The sequence below is a fragment of the Chlamydotis macqueenii genome, chromosome 7, assembly GCF_036417535.1.
Source record: "Chlamydotis macqueenii isolate bChlMac1 chromosome 7, bChlMac1.mat, whole genome shotgun sequence".
NCBI lineage: Eukaryota > Metazoa > Chordata > Aves > Otidiformes > Otididae > Chlamydotis > Chlamydotis macqueenii.
Genome location: NC_141562.1, coordinates 25,768,891 through 25,786,195, shown reverse-complemented (window position 1 = coordinate 25,786,195; position 17,305 = coordinate 25,768,891). Strand labels below are relative to the sequence as shown.

The window sequence follows — 17,305 nt, the reverse complement described above, 5'->3', positions numbered from 1 at the left end:
TTTGTCGACTATGCCAAAAAAGGCCCCTGCTACAGAAAGGCCACAACAATTCACAGGGGAGGAGGGGAAGGAGCTATGCCAGTGGAGCGGTAGAAAGAATAACAGTATAGAAATGGCAGTATTTCTCTATACTAATGAATTATTTGCTACAAAAAAAATATTAAATGCTGTAAGAAAAATACACTGTGCATCAGATATCGTTGCAGGTGAGGTACATGCCAAGTTTATGCCACACTTCATGGCTTTGGTAAAGACCCCCAAGCCAGACACTGCTCTGCATCAGCCCCTCTGTGCCCATCCTTTGGTTCTCGCTTTCTCCTCCACTGCTGCAGCGCATTTCCCACTCGCACACTCTTTCCCCATTGCCTTACAGGAGCGATGCCTTGCAGCCCAGCCACTTCCCCGGGCCCCTTGGACAGAGCGCTGACCCGCCAAAACAAATGGGTGTAAAGGCCAGTTCCCCTGGTTTACAGTGTGCATCTTCAGGGACGAGGGATAGCTGAAAAGCACACAGCTCTCTTGGCAAAAGGGATTTTGAAACAATTGCCCTTCACTTCAGCAGTGCAAGAACGCTGAGCTAGACAAAACAATGAGCCATCTGTGCATTTGTCCCTCCTTCCCTTGTCTCTACCCTCTGGGCTTAAATCAGAGCTTCCCAAGAATGGCCAAGTCCCCCTTCACCTCCGCCCACCCTGTTTACATCCTGCAAAAAAACCCCACAAAACAGTTTGCTGGCCTTTTTAATTTTTTTCTTCTTTTTGTTCTTAAGGCCCTTGCAAAAATCTTCTTTTAAGCCTCAGCCTTTTGTCAGGTGGTATCCCATCTACCCAGCTTTGTCAACTGATCAAAAAACACCTCCCACCAGATGATCCATTCCTTGTTTACCATTCCTGGAGGCAGCATGGCACTCACCAGCCCTAGCCACCCCTTTGTCCAAGGAAGGGAACACCATCTGAATGGGAGACCACCAAAGATTTGCAGCCCTCTTTTGTTAGCCTGGCGTCACTGCCTATTGGGCCTCGATTCAAAATTGAGATGACAGTAGAGAGGCGGTCGAGTTTGGTAATCACTATGGAGTTTGCAGCTTAGGAGAGAGAAATACCAATAGCTCAAATTTTCAAATAAAATTGGCCATTTTATTACCAATGGTAATTTGTGGTTACCAATGGTAACCACTGTCCCATCAAGAAAAACACAGACTATCCTAGTACTAGTTAAAAAGACATGTTCCCAACACTAAATTTGTGTTGAGAAAAAAAAAAAAGGGGGATTAGGTCTGAATAACAGCATTCAGATGCATCTCTTCAAACATTCATTTTGTTAGTATCATTATTCCAGCAAGCAAAGGGATAAAAAAGTCAACTCTCCTTTGATCTCACAGCCAGACTGCCCACACAGCTCAAAAAATGCTTTTACCTTCATGTCCCACTGAAAAAAAAAAAAAAAAAAGTCCACTAACTTTTAATTCTTGCTTTTTAGAACATCCTAAACAGATCTTTATCGAGTAAAACAATCTTTCAGTAGAAGACCCAACTTTGATCCCCAGTCGCTCCTCTTCCCGGCAGGCTGAACTCGCTGGGAGAGCAGAGAGCCTGCAAGCTCTCCCACATCATTCAACACCAACCCAGCTGGGAGATGAGAGTAAGGACGCCTTGCCTCGGGCCAACTCTCCTCATAAATGTCAAAGTTCTGCTGACAAAAAGAAATCATCCAGTTTGAATACCATGCTCCTTCCTCCGTATGGCAGCAAGAGGCTCATCTTACCGCGATGCACATGCAGACGCACCACCGAACAAGACTGCTGTCAGTAACGCTCAGTTATAAACCTACTTCGACTCTTTTTCCTTTTTTTATTGAAAACAGTCCTTCTTGTAAATTCAACTACTGTGCTGTAAACATTAAATGCTTAAAAAAAAAAATTTCAAAGTCCAGCACAGTTCGAGCGTACTCTCGTTCCACAACCTCTGCACGCAAATACAGATACACCACAGCACAAAGCGGACTTCTCTCTGTAGGTGGCCTACATCTTTCACATTATTAACAGTGCTAACTACCTCCAACAAATGACATTCGGAAACCAAGCGCACTCTGCCTGGGAGGAGGGGAAAAAAGATTTCCCCATAGTGACCAGAGCTTCAAGGGAGGTTTGCCTCCAGTAGAGAAACACAAGTCTTAGTCCTGATGCACTGCTTCTGTCATCGAAGGGACACCATCAGTGGGCTGTGTAAATAGGCATGACGCTTGGTGTTAACTGTTTTTTTTTGCCTGGGAAATAGGGAATTGAACCTTACGTGATCACACTCATGCTTCTTTAAAACATCCCCACAATTTAACTCATTGGTCAAATACTACCAAGTCCTTCAAAGGAAAAGTTGTTCCCAAAACACCACATTTCTACAAAGTAGGCATAAACAGCCAGACAGAAGAGGATCTATAGGTGCTTCCTGTAAGCAAGTTTCAGTGGAAGCACAACTATATTTCTAGACACCAGAGAATCTACACAGGACTGAGTTATTACAAGTACCCTAATCTTGGCAAAAGCTCAGTCTAACTCTTGTCTTCATAGACACATACAAAAACCATCCAATGACAAGACAAATCCATTACAAAAAAAACCCCAGATCTTATTGGACCCCACAGCTAAACTGCTAATTTCAACTCTGACGGATTCTCAAATAAGCTCTCATTAAAAGGAATTTTTTTTTTTGTCACAGAACTCGCTAATTCTGTGGCATCTCCGTTCCCACTCTGCCATGAACCTTCCTCTCTGCTCTGTCTTAGAAAAATTACCAACTGGAAAAATAAGCATTACATTTGGGGTCAATCTCTAACAGACAAAGAACAGACCTATGAAGAAAAACCAAGTTGAGAGTTTGGTGCCCATCTCGGCCTCTCCCTCCTCCAAGTCAGCTCTTGTACCTGCTTCCTAAGCTGATGCTTCCTAAGGTCCTCTTCCAAGTCATTCCCTTTAGCTGGGGCAGATGCTCCACCTCCAGCAACAGTATACAGAAGAAACATTTCTTCAGTGCACTGGCTAAAGCACATTTCCCACAGATGAACCATTGCAACATGAAGCAGGAAGATATGGAGACCTGGAAGAAGCTCCTCAAGGTGACCATAAATCTCCAGAATTTAATCGCTGCAATGGCTGTTCCCCACAACCAACCCATCACAGCCACACCTCTGAAAAGTCTGATGCAGGAGCAGAATCATTATTTCTTGGTCCTCAACTTGAGGATACGTCCCCAAAACTCAATCTCGTCTCCCTATTCCATGTGCTGAAGTTGCTACCAAGCTGCCAGCCCTGTCACAGTAGATGTCTTTTGACTTCAGGACTAATAGCCTAGTGAAACAAAATGAGGATGAGGGGAAAACTGACACATCCATACTACTGTTTAAGTCCCTGGGTTCCTCTGCATGAAGTATGCTTCAATCCCACACCTGAAAGAAATTGGATACCATGAAAAGTAGAAGAAAACCTTGGGTTTTTAATAACTTTCCTTGAACTTCAGGCTTGACTCCCAAACTAAATTGTTTTGATCTTTCATCTCTCCAAGGCAGACATGCTGAACTTTATAAAAGTTGTTTCAAAATCTTACCTGAAATATGGATCCACAACTAACACCACCCGTCTCTAATTTACTGTCTTACCAAAGGCCCTTTATTTTATTGTATTTTCATGAAAACAAAGAGGGCAGAGTCAGTCTCCACCATTTAAAAAGCATTCACCATCACCTTGGAGTTTGGTGTAATATTTCAGTGGTGCTTGAGGCATGTGATTTATAAAGCACTCGGGGACCTATTAAATACCAAAATTTAAGGCTAAAGGCTGGCAAGCTGAGGGCAGTGAGCTTTTAAATTCATGAAAGGCTACAGACCTAAGAGGCCACAAAAGTGACAGCTGTCAGCACCACTCCATCTTATATTCATGCAGGCTCAAAGGGGAAGCCAGCACGCACTCAAAAGAAAGAGAGCACTCGTTCCAACTTTCAGGCTATTTTCTAAATACTCTTTTCAAACTCCTTTCATACTCAGAAAAAGCCTTCCAGAAAACATCCACTCCTCTGCAAGCCTTGCATTTGTTACCTGATCCAGTTTTGCACTCCTTTTTCTTCTTCCCAGCTCTAACAAGCATCCTTGCCCCTTTACAAGTTAAGGTCATTCAGAGGAACTATACAAGCAAGCAGAACACAAGCTGGACCGGAGATCTTGAAAGGTTCATGCTTACCCTCACCTTTAATAGGGAGACACCACCCACAGAGACAACACATTATCCCGGCATGCACCGCTTCCTCCTGATCCAAACGGTAAGTAGCGCAAATCAAAAGGACCACAGCAAGTTGGAACCTGTTGTCTCCATGGGTGGTACCCTGCATCTGTATTAGAGATGAAGGCAGCTGTAATCTCTCTGGTTTTATGCAAATAGGATGCTGCACTTCAGCTCCTGGCTAGCTGCCAGGAAAAAAAAAAGAAAAAAAAACCCAATCAAAAACAAACCACCCACAAAAAAAAAAACCCAAACCACAACACCCTTGCTAATACAAAGTTTGTGTAGATCAGGAAACCCAATTATTGGAATTTGCATAAAAAGCTAAATATCAAAACACAGTTGGCATGTTTCTTCTCAGGATGTGGGAAGGCCACAAATACAAACCTTATCTCTTAACCTAGCCATAATTTAAGCTTTGCTTTCTATTGTGGCTCTGAATTACAACCTTGCAATTTTAACACAAACGAGCTATTCAAGGCTTTCAGGAATTCTATCGTATTGTGGTTCTCATTTTCCATGCACCTTCTAAACTGTTAGCAAAAAAGGTGAGCACTTGAACTACAGGAACAGTTAACTGGAGGTTCAGCCTTGGCGTTTCAGTGAACTGGAGATAACTGTCAGTCTGCTGAAAACACACATTGCTTCCCAACTCTCTGGACAGCCCTGCAAACCCTTGCGTCAGCACAATCCAGGGCTGGAGCGCACCATGGCACCGCAGTAGCCGAAGCTGGCATTGCCATTGCTGGATCCCAAGTCAGGCTGACGCCGCCTTCCTCAGGCACCCGTTCTCCATGTAGGCAGAAGTCTCCATCACGCCTGGAAACTGCAGGAAGGATCAGGTGCCTGTGCCCTTGCCATGCTGACAGTCTGGCATTGGAGCATAAATCTGCAATTACCAGCTGAGGCACCACCCGGATACACGGGGACTTGCTTGCTGCTTCTGATTTTGCTGTGGCGCGGCAGCTGCCAGTGAGGGGTGGAAAAGGGAGCAGGACCTGTCTTCTCTCCCACAGCCACACTGGCCAGACACTCCCTTTCAGCCTGCTCACACGTTACACGTGCACTCGTAGTTGTGGTACACAATCATTCTTTCAGAAAGCAAGAAAAGTCCAAAAAAAGGCTCTGCTCTAACCCTGCTGAACCAAGAAGTTACACACTGGTTTTGATTTTAAAGTAGACAGAAAAAGTTAAAAATGGAGAATAAGTTGCAAAAATGTACTGAAAGGATTTCTGCTGCCACTCAATTTGCGCAACATGCTCGATTGGAGAGACTTATTTCCATGTAAGCAACTTGGCATGAAATCCCACTGAAAGGCCTGCGGTTCCCTAATGCTGTCATGACGTCATGATTTAGGATTTTTAGAGTGATCAGCCCAGCACAGCTGGTGTCATGGTTGCCATTATACCATGAAACACTGAGTGGTTTTAAATGAAAAAGGTTTCTCCATTTGAAATTCTTAGATTTCTTCCATCTTATTCTGCAGACTCTTAAAGCCAGACCAGTTCTGTACGCAGAGTATGGCTGATATTTAAGCAGAGCAGGAAATCATGTTGCTTTAACTGAAAATAAATCTGTCAACAAGGAGGCACAGGGAGAGCTCCACTTCAGACTTTTCAGGTTCTTATTAAAAAATATAAATTAAAGTCAACATTTTCATGTTACTTGCTACATCTGTTTGCTATTCCATTATAAATAAAAATATAGGGGCCTCCAATTTACTCAAGAAAAATCAAAAAGTCCTTTTCATTTAATATGGCATTATAATTAGTCTTGATTGCACTGTATTACGAGAAGAGGTCCACACGAAATAAGATACACATTATCCAAAGTCAAGCTGGGAGACTAAAAAGACCTTTGGCAGTGTACTGTCTTTTCCCTTCTAAAGGATGAAGGACAGCAAGGCTACAGAAGCACATCCCTACTGCAGGAATCTTGCTGGGTGACACAAGCAGATCCAGCTCCGCACTCCTTCCGGAGAGTTGGGAAACCAAAAAAACCCCACAAAATAACCTCCATCTCCAGAGGCCACGGCAGTTGAGCAAAGTCCAATGCCACAACAGCTTTAAAGGAAATCTTCCAAAGATTTAAATAATTCCCCTGTCATTCTGTGCTCCTGCCAACCATCCCGCAACATGCTTTACCTGAGACAGCAGAATCCCAAAGTCCTTCAAGCAACAAAGAGACTGATACTCATTTTCTTAAGCAAAGGCTTTAATAAAGTTCCTGCTGGAGAACAAGAGCCTCTGGAGTGCACAGGAAAATCACTGCATTCCTGCAGTGTGTGCCCAGTGCCAGTGTAGTGATGCACAGTTCATGGGGCCATCGTGTTTCCAGGGTAGTTAGAAACAGCACCTGCCACTGGGAGTAAGAATTGCTGGTAGGTGCTGAGCTCCTTTGAAAAAAATCTCTCTGCCTGTCTACAGTGCTCACACACCAGGTGGTAACTTCAGGTTCAGTGTTTAAGAGATGTGTGGGTTTTGACAGCTTTACCACATGCATAACTGTCTATTAAGACTACATGCCATAAAGGCAGAGCCAGCCTTCTCAACAGCACGTGTAGCATTAAGTTCTGTAGCCCCAAGAATAAGACATAAATAAATATACATAATATAAATAAACATAAATAAAGGTGACAGACTGCAGATAGCTGAACATCTCAGGATGAGTGACACAGGGACACCCTGCTCTGGAGCCAGAGAAAGGAAACACGTGCATGCACCCAGGGCACGGAGATCACTTTGACAGATCTGAGCAGGTCTGTGCTTAAGAGGTTGCTGTCAAATATCTGCAAAGCAGCACAGCAGCCACGACTCACTATCTGCTTGCAATGCCCAGCTGCAGCAGCCTCTGGCAGTGCAGTGCCAGGGACAACAGAGGTGCACCAGCTCTCTAAGCCTCCTCCCAGGCTCACATACGTGCAGGGCACTCAGGCACTTGGAAGATGCCTGCAGCCTACGTCTAGAGATAGGTTTTCAATTCCTATACTCTGTAACCAGCAAAAGGCAAATTCCACTATCTCAATCTGAATTTCCAGACCAAACCATACACCAGTATGAAGAGTTAGGTGGTTTCATGCCAGGAAGTTGTTTAAAGTTGTGACATTCCACCTGTATGATATTTCCACTCCTCCTCCCGCAAGCTTTCTACTACAGAACAGCAGGTTTTGGTCTAGCAGACAGGTTTCAGGACTGAGAAGCCAAAGCATGTGCCAGGGCCAAGACAATTGTGCCTTTATATAATTTGCTTCTTCAATCATAAAAACACATCACCCTTCATGTCTTGAGCCAAGACCCTCATGTCCGCTCCCTGGCTCTCACTCAAGACCACCAAGAAGGAGTCGGAGCAAAGAGAAAAGTCTCACCATGAAAAAAATTCAGGTTGACAGGTCACCAAGAAGAGGAAGTCAACACAGTACTTATTCCACCCAAAATTAAATTCCAGAAAAACAAGGCAGGCAAACACAGGTCACCTAAAGTCAAGTTTTCAGTGGTAAAGATGAAATCTCATGATTTGAGAACAAGGCCTGCATGTCCATGGTAGGATCTCTTGTTGAAGTGAGGGAAGGAAGCCTTTTTAAGTTCATTTCCTTCACTTGCCCTATCTTTCCTTTGCCCAGCAACTAATGACTGGGGTTTGTTACCAGTAGATGTGTTGGTGAAATGCCCCAGGCAGATCTCAGTGACACTAGGGTTCTGTATAAACTCCAGTCTTAAGAGACTTGCCTTCTGAAAAAGTTCTGTAACCACAAAGAGGAGGGGGGAGAAAAAAAAAAAAAAAAAAAAAAAAACCACAACAAAAAAACCCACCCAAAAAACAGGAGAAACTGCCTTGAGGACATGGGTAGGGTTAAGGAAATTGCATGACTGCTGCTGTTGCAAGTAAAGCATCTGGTTGAAAAAAATGGTGGCTGAATCTTAACGAAGACAAAAGGGAGAAAGCTTGGGTGAGCAAACTGGGGCCTTTGAGGCACCATTCATCAAGGACAGTTACCCTGTAACTATAAAACAGCAACAGCAGAAACTTTCTGCCATTTCTGGCTGGTTAAAAGGTCACGTTCACGGCCCCGAGATCATGACAGTTTGGCTGCTGCTACTCACTTTAACTGGAGTTAAGGAGCAAGTTCAGTAAAAGAAAGACAAGAATAAGGTTAGATCACGCTGCTTGCCTGGTCTTACACAAAATGCCTACTAAAGACCATCCATACCAACAAGCTAAGATAATAATTTAGTTATTGGAGAAAAGACAGTCAAACAATCAGAATTTTATGCTTGTTACACAGATTGGTACTTTACACAGCAGCCACTGGGGTGGCAGTCCGCTGACACTGCTGTGCTAGCAATAGGAAAAATGCCTTCCTCTGGAAAACTGCTGTAAGGGCATTTAACATGCACAGGCAGGGGCCAGAATTTAAGCATCTGACCATAACAGACTACCAGGGGTGAAAAACACAACAAGACATTCAGTTAAAAAAAAAAAAAATTCCCAACCAGTTAAAAGAAAAAAAAACAAAACAAAACAAAAAAACACCACCAAAACCCACTTGACTTAACACTGACAAGAAAATATATCACATTCAAAGCCTGCAGAGAGGAACACAGTAATTTTTCTACATCCAAGAACAGGCACACGTCACCCTTTGCGAGACCAGGGCTAGGGTATTCTCAGCAGAAAAGCAGCTGTTCAAATAATAATAACAGCAGGACAGGGTTTTACCTACACTCCCCCAAAATGCAATACAAAATACAACAGGCAGCAACAGAACAGAAATGACACTTACTCATGTACTCTGTTGTCTCCATACAAGTCACTTAACCCAAAGCTGATGTAGTGCCAGTGCTCAGGAACATTCAGCGCTGGGTTTCCCAGGTTTCTGTACATGCTAACGTAGTCCAGAGGATCAGGTCCTCCCAACCTGCATTAAAACCAGAAATATTCTTAGCTAAGTTAGTTTAAGACAAATGGGAAGTCTCCAGAGGTACTACAAGGGGCTGTGAAGAGACTTGTTTTAAAACATAGCTAGTGACAAAAATGGAATTAGCATGTTCAAGTTACCTTTAAAAAAAAAAAAAATTGAGGAGAAAGGCTGGGTTAAGTCCAGCAAGTTTCAAGCACAGGAAGGCAAAGTGCATGTGTGCAACATACTACAATGTTTTTAACGTTAAAGCATAAAAACCTCTGGAAAATCATATTAAAGCTTCCACAAAACACAAAGAAAACTGGAAAATTGTACTAGTAAAAAAGCAATAGCTGTATCTGCACTGCAAGCTCTTAATTCAGTCCAGAGGCACAAATCTCAATTAAAAAAATAAAAAAACCAACAAAAACTGATGCTATTCCTCAGAGAAGAATTTGAAATGGCTAACTTTTGAGGAGAGTAATCCATACCTCTAAACATAAACATGACAGTTGAAATACTGGAGGAGAAAAACATTGATTCAGAAAAATTAGTACCAGAACTTGAAAAAAAACAACTATCTGCATTAATCAAGAATGAGTAAGAAGTATCACTGCAGCCTCTGCTTCAACATTCTAAGAGGTTCCTTCAAATAAGATTAATTAAAAGCCAATGCAGCACAGCCAGACTACATTAAGCAGCAATCACTAAAACCTGCAGTCACCCCTCCTGTTACCAGGCCAAGGAAGCGAGGCTGGTGTGCCAGCAGAGCAAGCACAGCACACTCCTCCTGCCGCTGGCCGTCACGTCTGCCCACGCAGAGGCAGGTCAGCTCCCTACCGAAGGAAGGAACGTGCCAGGATGTTTTGCTTGCTGTTTGCCCTGTAATATCACAAAACACACAGGCAGAAGCAAGCAAGAAGAGACAAGACATCACACCACCTACCACAAGCATTTACAGAAGAGCATGAGCAGCTGTTTAACTGTTTCCTGCCTCCAATTCACTTTTTATTCAAGTAAAATACTTTCAACTGCTCTGAACAAGAAAATCCAAACTAAGATGACCCCCTTCATTCAAATAGCTTATTACACACCAACCCCCCCCCACCTGCATCTTCTCTTTAGACCCTGACTCTATCATCTGAAGGTTCCACAGCATGCCTGTGCTTCCCTTGCTAGCCCTGGGGCTTTGGGCATCATCGTTACAGACCCCAAAACTGCTGTGCAAGAAGCATTTGAACACCTCAGTTCTGTTCCTCGATTAAAGTACTGCTGCATTATATCACACATTGGCAGGTTTGGCAAGAAAATACTTTCCCGGCATCCAGGCTGCTAGTCCACTACCGCTGCTTCATGCCTCCTGGAAGTACCCGTGCTTCACATGTGGAGATTCGTACCTTGCCTTACCAAGGAAGCTCTGGGGTGATCAAACAGGAAAGATTAATTGCAATTATCCCACTTAAGGCCAGCACCCTTCTCCAAGTCCCATCTGAAAGCAATGCCGCAAGGCAGCACAGGGGAAACTCTGACAAGCATTTCAACCCTCAGGCATGAGTGTAACCAGGCTGCTGGTAGTAAAGTCAGAGTTACACCCTTCAGCTTCAAAAAACAGACAATCAGTGCAGAAGAGATTTAACGCTGAGCTTGCACAACCACCCCTAGATCATGTTCACAGAGGACAGTAATTTCTTGAAGTTCGTTTAGGAGAGACCCTTCAGCAAACAGGGGTTTTCAGAGCTGAGGTAGCCATCATTGCAGAACAGAGGTGCTAAAAAGTCACTTGACAATTATGCATCGGCCTCGCCACACACTGCAGCACCTGCTCATCTCCACAGGAGATTCTCCGGAGAAGTAATCACCACGACTGGACAGATGGATCCCAGTCCTTGCTGGTAGCTCATCGGCCTGGCAAGAGGCCAGCACCTGGGCACGCTGACATGCAAAGCACCTGTAAGAAGGTGCTTTCCAGAGTGAGCTCCGAGGAGAGTTAATGCACGTGGGAACTTCTCCACTTTATCACCTGTAGGAAAGATGGTGCCAGGAAGGGCCACAAGAGCAGGTTTCCCATTGTTTCCAGAAGGCACCTGCATACTCTACACAGATTTCTAGTGACAGTGACACACTATTTGAAATCCTCTGCTTCCAAACTAGGTTTAATAACACCGTAGATGTCGAATGCATCGGAACACTGCTGACACAGTTACTTTGACACTGACAACACACAAGACAAACCCTTAGACTGCCCTCTTTCAGGACAGGGACTGCTCCGCAAGCACGCTCCTCCACAGGGCTACTCAAAGGCACGTCAGGCCTGATGCAGGCAGTGAGCAAGTCCTGCCTAGGATGCACCAGGCAAGCTAGACACCTCTGCCTCGCTCCTGACGGCAACTCTGTGCTTCTCTCCGAGGGCCAAGCATCTTTCAGGACCCGCAACACTGCACCAGCCAGGAGGTAGCTGCAGCGATGCAGCATCAGCCAGTGTGGGGGAACAGAGCTCTGTCGTGCCCAGAGCAGACCCAGACAGAGTTAGCTACTCATTAGTTTACAGGCTGCATGACAATCCAGACAGACTGTATTTAACTTCCTGAGAAATTTGGTAGGCCTGGAAGCAATTCAGACAAAAAGGCTGTAGCAGTGACTAATTAAATTTTGAAAAATACACAGATAGATACCTATCCTGAAATGGCTTCAGCTGCAGAGTACCCATAGCAATAACGCTCGAAGGCCAGTCAGCACAGGTGTTTATCCAGTTTCGGTGGCAGGTTTTGCTGCTATTCTAACTAGTTGAGCACCGCTAATGCCGGCTGTGGTACATCCTCCCGCCCACAGCTGCTGTGGCAGGGTTCGACCTTGTATCATAATCTACATATCAGTACACGAGTTCACACAAAGAGCTGGAAGCGTTGGAGGATTTTATTAGGAAGAGCCCAACTTCAAAGCCAGAGTACAGTACAAATTTGTTACATTCTCTATTCATGGAGCTCATTCAGGAGCAAGAAGGGCAGCCTCAGGGGAAACCCAGTATTTCCATCTGTACCAGTAGTCTTCTTTTGACTGATGTTAAGAGCACTCCAAAGTTTCTGTGGAAGGAGAAACCCAAAGGGGGCACAGAGGAAACAGCTCCACAATAGAAAGAAAATCGGAAAATTCCCAAACCATTCACCCTGAAAAAATCCTTAGTGGACTGTCTGTAGTCACGTCCCAACACCTGACAACAAGCCTGCTTTTCACAGCTACCTTTTGACAACCCTCCGGAAGTACTCCGTGATCCCCAAGCAGCAGCACACCACAGCTCAGTGCACTGGTTTTCAAGCATGAGGCTTAAGTTCAAGATAGGTGATGACAAACCAACAGTCCAGTCCAAATTCCACCTGTTTCAAAACCTATCACAAAGCAAGGAAAGTACAAATTTGTTTCTTCACCAGCAACTCTATGCATCAAGTTATTTCATTTAGAGCTACTCAATCACGTTTTAAAAATAAAAGCGGATATTGGTTATCAACAGAGAGCAATTCCTTCTCAGCACGTGGCCTTTTTAAATACAGCCAGGAACTTTTCCCAAGAAGTTTCAATTGCAATCACGAACTCTCTCCCAAGATATGCAAATAGCGTTAAAAAAAAAAAAATACTAATTCCATGAAATAATCCACGCAGCTAAACCCCTTCACTTAACAGGCATGCGATTCCGCAGATTCTCCAACATCATGAAGTACAGATCTGCTCTGCCGTGCAAGCCAAAGAATACAACTTCAGCTCCCTGAACAAAAAAATATTGCCGTTAACCACTGAGAAACCGATACGTATAATTAAAAGCTGATTAGTGTTACAATATTTCTCCTAAGGCAGGGAATTTTGTTCAGCAATTTCCTCTTCTAATCTAAACCAACTAATAGCTGGCAGCCCAGGCAGAGGAGGACCAACCAGCAGAGAGCAAGCAGTGGCAGAAGTCATTCTACCAGACTTCACAAAACCAAGCTCCAGGGGAGAGAAAGTACCTGTAGCGTCCATATAGGCTCCCACCTCGCACAAGAATTTCCTCCACTGGAGAGCAGTAAGAAGCCCGCCTCCGATTTCCACGAGCGAAGCTCTCGGCTCCGGCTGCTGGGTGAGCTGACAGTCGGAAGAACTGCTAAGTGGAAAATGCCAGGATAAACAGGCCTTCAAACTACTTCTTACTTGCAACCAGCCATCACTGCCAGTAGCAGTTTTTCCAGTGTTTGAGCTCCAACTGCAGTGAAGCCCTAATCAACCCCTCAAGCAAACAGGTAGCAAGGCTGCTTCCCAAACAAAGATCTCTGCCATTCTTCGTTACAGACCTAAATCTCCCTCCATCCCACACAAATCTTACATCCCTCTAGTCAGTGTTGTTTTAAGCCACTGATGGAAAAAACAAGTGCTGATTCCCAAATCAAGGTGATGGAAACTCATCATAAATAGATGTAGAAACAGACTGATCAGACCACCACTGAAGTACTGCAGTACTGACCCACAGATGATTAAGAAATTATTTGTATTTTGAGGTCTTATATTTGCAACACCTTCTCTCAGCCTACTGTGTCAGTTTAAGTAAAAAAAAAAAACCCTAAGCAATAAGAGCTAACAGATTTATTTCTTGCTAGAATTGCAGAAAAAACCACCACTTTGGAAGAAAACAGCAGTAGCTTGGCTGTGAGAGCAGAACACAGGGAGGATGTTATTCTTCTGTTGCTTAGGACTCAATAGGGCAGAGACAAGCAGGTTAAAGTGAACTGTAAATAAAGAAGTTGAGCATTTACTAAACTTTTTCCAAGGTCTGGAGTAGGGACTGGTCAATGTCAGGTCCAGCAAACACTCGGGGGTGACCTGATCATGTTCCTCATGCCCAGAAGAGGGGGCTGAGCAGCAACGCGATAGCAAAAAGCAAAAGGAACTCCTCTCTGCACAGGACTAGTTGCTAGACACTTATCTCGATAGCTAAATATCCAAGTACTTCCTTCATGCCACTCTCCCACATAAACAACTGCTGTTACTGGTGTCAGACATTGTGTCAGCAGAGACTGTAAGCAGCAGATTTGCAGTCTGTGATAACACACAGCTACACAAGGACAAGAGGAGTTGGCTCTGCCTGCTGTGTTTTATGGGTACAGGCACAACACGCATCCAGCTTGGAGGCTGGTAGGCAGGTTCACTCTGGTCAGTGCTGGCTGTATTTGAACCTCAAGCTCCTGGCCACAAGACAGTGATCATACCTCCTGTGCAGAAGGGGAAAATCCAGTCCCCAAATCGAATAACAGACACTTCCTTTCCCCATGATCTGCCCCAGCCAAGGCCCTCATCAGCCATCCCTCACCCAGGGAAGCTCCAAATCCTGAAATCCCAATACATCCTTCCGTCTTCAGTGTACCCCTCCTTATACTCTTCCTCCTATTGCCAGCGTATCCTCCCCAGGAATCCCCTTAAATACACTTCTGAGACACCCAGTTGCATTCCCCAGTGCCTCCTCCTCCAGCCCCACTGCACACCCCCAAACCTCTTGCATTTCATCCCAAAATCAGTACGCAACCCCTGGTCCCTGTGCCCTTACTGCAACACTTCCCAGCCCCACTGCCTCCCCCCTTCCACCCCAGGCAGCATCCCCAGCCCCACTGTTCCCCCCAAGACTCCCCTCCATACTCCTCTCTTGCTCCACTGCTCTCCTCAAACCGTCCCCAACAAGGCCCCTGGCCCCACTGCTCCCCTCCCAGCCCCACACAAGGCCTCTGGCCCCACTGCTCCCCTCCCAACTCCACACAAGGCCCCTGGCCCCACTGCTCCCCTCCCAACTCCACACAAGGCCCCTGGCCCCACTGCTCCCCTCCCAGCCCCACACAAGGCCCCTGGCCCCACTGCTCCCCTCCCAGCCCCACACAAGGCCTCTGGCCCCACTGCTCCCCTCCCAGCTGCACACAAGGCCCCCGGCCCCACCGGTCCCTGCCAGCCCCACGCAAGGCCCCCGGCCCCCTCCAGGCCGCAGCCCCGGCCGCCTTACCAGTACTTGAGGATGGCGGTGACCTGGAGCGGGTTGGGCTGGTCGGGGTAGAGGCGGCGGCACTCGCCGTAGATACCGTGCAGCCCCGGCGGGAAGAGCGACGGGAAGGAGCCGGAGCCCGAGCCCGAGCCTGAACCCGGCCCGCCCGCGGGGGGAGTCCCGCCAGGCCGCACGCCCTCCATGTCCCGGCCGCGGGGACAGCGCGGCGGAGGCGGCTGGGCTGGTCCGGTCCCGTCCCGGCTCGGCACGGCCCGCTCGGTTCGGTTCGGTTCAGTCCGGCTCCGCTCCCGGCCCGGCCCGGCCTGGCCCGGCCCAAGCGGCGCTGCGCGGTACAGCGCTGCGGGAGGAGGGGGCGGGGCCCGCTGCCTGAGCGACGCTGAGTGACACGGCAGCTCCGCCAATAGCGGCGCGCGGCGAGGAGGGCGGCCGCGCCTCTTCCCTCCCCTATCCACGCCGTGCCGCCAGCGCGCCCTCTAGCGGCGGCGGCGGGGGGCACCGCGTGGAGCGGGGCGAGGGGGTGCGGGGAGCGCGGTGCCGAGCTGCGGGGGGGTCGGGAGGTTACCGGCACCTGGGTGGGCGTGAGGGAAGGAGAGGGGTCCCCGTGGGGCAGCCCCGCGGTGAGGGAGCGCTGAGGGGCCTGGGCGGCGCCGGGGCGGGCGGGAGGAGGCCTGGGGCAGGGGCCGGGTGGGCCCTGGGGGGGGTCACAGCCGGGCGGGACCGCGCCCCGGGCCCAGCCACCCCCGCCCTGGGCGCGCTTTGCTCTCGCCGTGCACTTTTCTGTGTCTGCAGGTGCTCCCCAGGCGGCTGTGAGGCAACGGTGGAGTTCAAGCGTTGTCTGAGGAACTCCACCTGCGTGCTGAGCGCCCTGCGGATCCGGCTCGGTGCTGCGGTGCAGCGTCTGCTTTTTAATCAGCGTAAAGAAAAAAAATAAGCTGTAGAGTGCTGAGGGAATAGGACGAGCGTTACAGTTTGTGGCATTTCTCATTTAAATAGCTGTGAGTTTATCCTAAAAACAATATTCACAACACGCCTTTTAGGAGATCCTATGTAGTCAAGAAGCTGGCAAGCAGACAAACAAATGACTGTCCACTGAGAAAGGAGGTGAGCAGCTGGTAGTCTCATGGATCGCTACTCCTCACAGTGAACAATATTTTTCTTGTCTTGTTCCCGTGATGCTACTTTTTGTGACGTCCATCTGAGAAGTCAATTACAGTCAACTGAGAAGGCAAACGTAACCGAGTCATGTACGAAATGCTGTGTTGGCTGAATACACACACAACGAGTCTCCTGGCTTTACTGACATGATACAATACTAGTCTTGAAATAATTTAAACCCCTTTATCCTGTCGTACAAAACACCCCTCTTTTACACGAGGTGGATGATGAAAATCACTGAAGATAAATATCTGAGATGAGAACATTTGCTTGGGCTAAAGACAGAAACTACAGAAGAAAAGTCTCGGTGTCCACGTGAAAGATGCGGGACAAGACCGGTGAGTTCTGAGTCGGCCTCCACGTGTGCTTGCTGGCAGTGAAGTTCATTTTAACTAACTTCAAGACCCAGCGCTGTTGCTCAGAGTTTGGAGTAAATGTATCATTTTAGTGTTGTCATCAGTCGTCAATTATCCAAAGTGCTTTTAGAACACGTAGCAAATGGAGAACAAAAGGGAACACATTATTTAATACTAGGGTGCCTACTACGTGCGTTCTTCATACTGACACTGCCTTTCCGGTTGCCATGCCTTAAAAAATGCAGAAAAACCACATAATACTCAGAGAAAACAGGTGCATTTTGACCAGCAGTGCATAGGGACGATCCTACAAAACGGTGGGGCAGTGAAACACTTTTGTTAGTTACAGATCCCCTCTACAGAAGGTGATGTGATTGTTTTTCTCTTTTCTGATTAGAAGTTAGGGGAAAAAAAAATCTATTAAACGGGAAATCAGCCAATTGAAATCCAGTGCATTCTGGTGGAAGTGCACAGTTACCCACTGGCACACAACACCCACCGCCCCACGCAGGTTTCACGCGGAAAAGGCAGTTTCCAGGCCGTGGGTATTTTCGCAGCGTCTCCCTTTTTCCGCACTACATCTCCCGGCATGCTCCGCTCCCGGCGCGCCGCACCGCCCTGT

The 17,305-nt window shown here is 46.8% G+C and overlaps 1 protein-coding gene across 4 annotated transcripts in view; it reads right to left on the bottom strand.

Annotated features, from left to right (window-relative positions):
• The window catches only part of SUFU (SUFU negative regulator of hedgehog signaling), a 96,203-nt gene extending 80,709 nt beyond the window's left edge, over positions 1-15,494 (bottom strand). For 2 of the 4 annotated variants that reach the window (XM_086752055.1, XM_086752056.1), the window contains exons 1-2: positions 15,173-15,494; positions 9,049-9,183 (exon numbers count right to left, since the gene is read on the bottom strand). In XM_086752055.1, the coding sequence (XP_086608181.1) occupies positions 9,049-9,183; positions 15,173-15,354 (317 nt within the window). In that variant the 5' untranslated portion in view covers positions 15,355-15,494. Of the gene's footprint in view, positions 1-9,048; positions 9,184-12,402; positions 12,549-13,160; positions 13,295-15,172 lie in introns of all 4 variants that reach the window. The other 2 variants (XM_086752057.1, XM_086752058.1) reach the window with 2 other exon arrangements.
• Between the last annotated feature and the right edge of the window lie 1,811 nt (positions 15,495-17,305).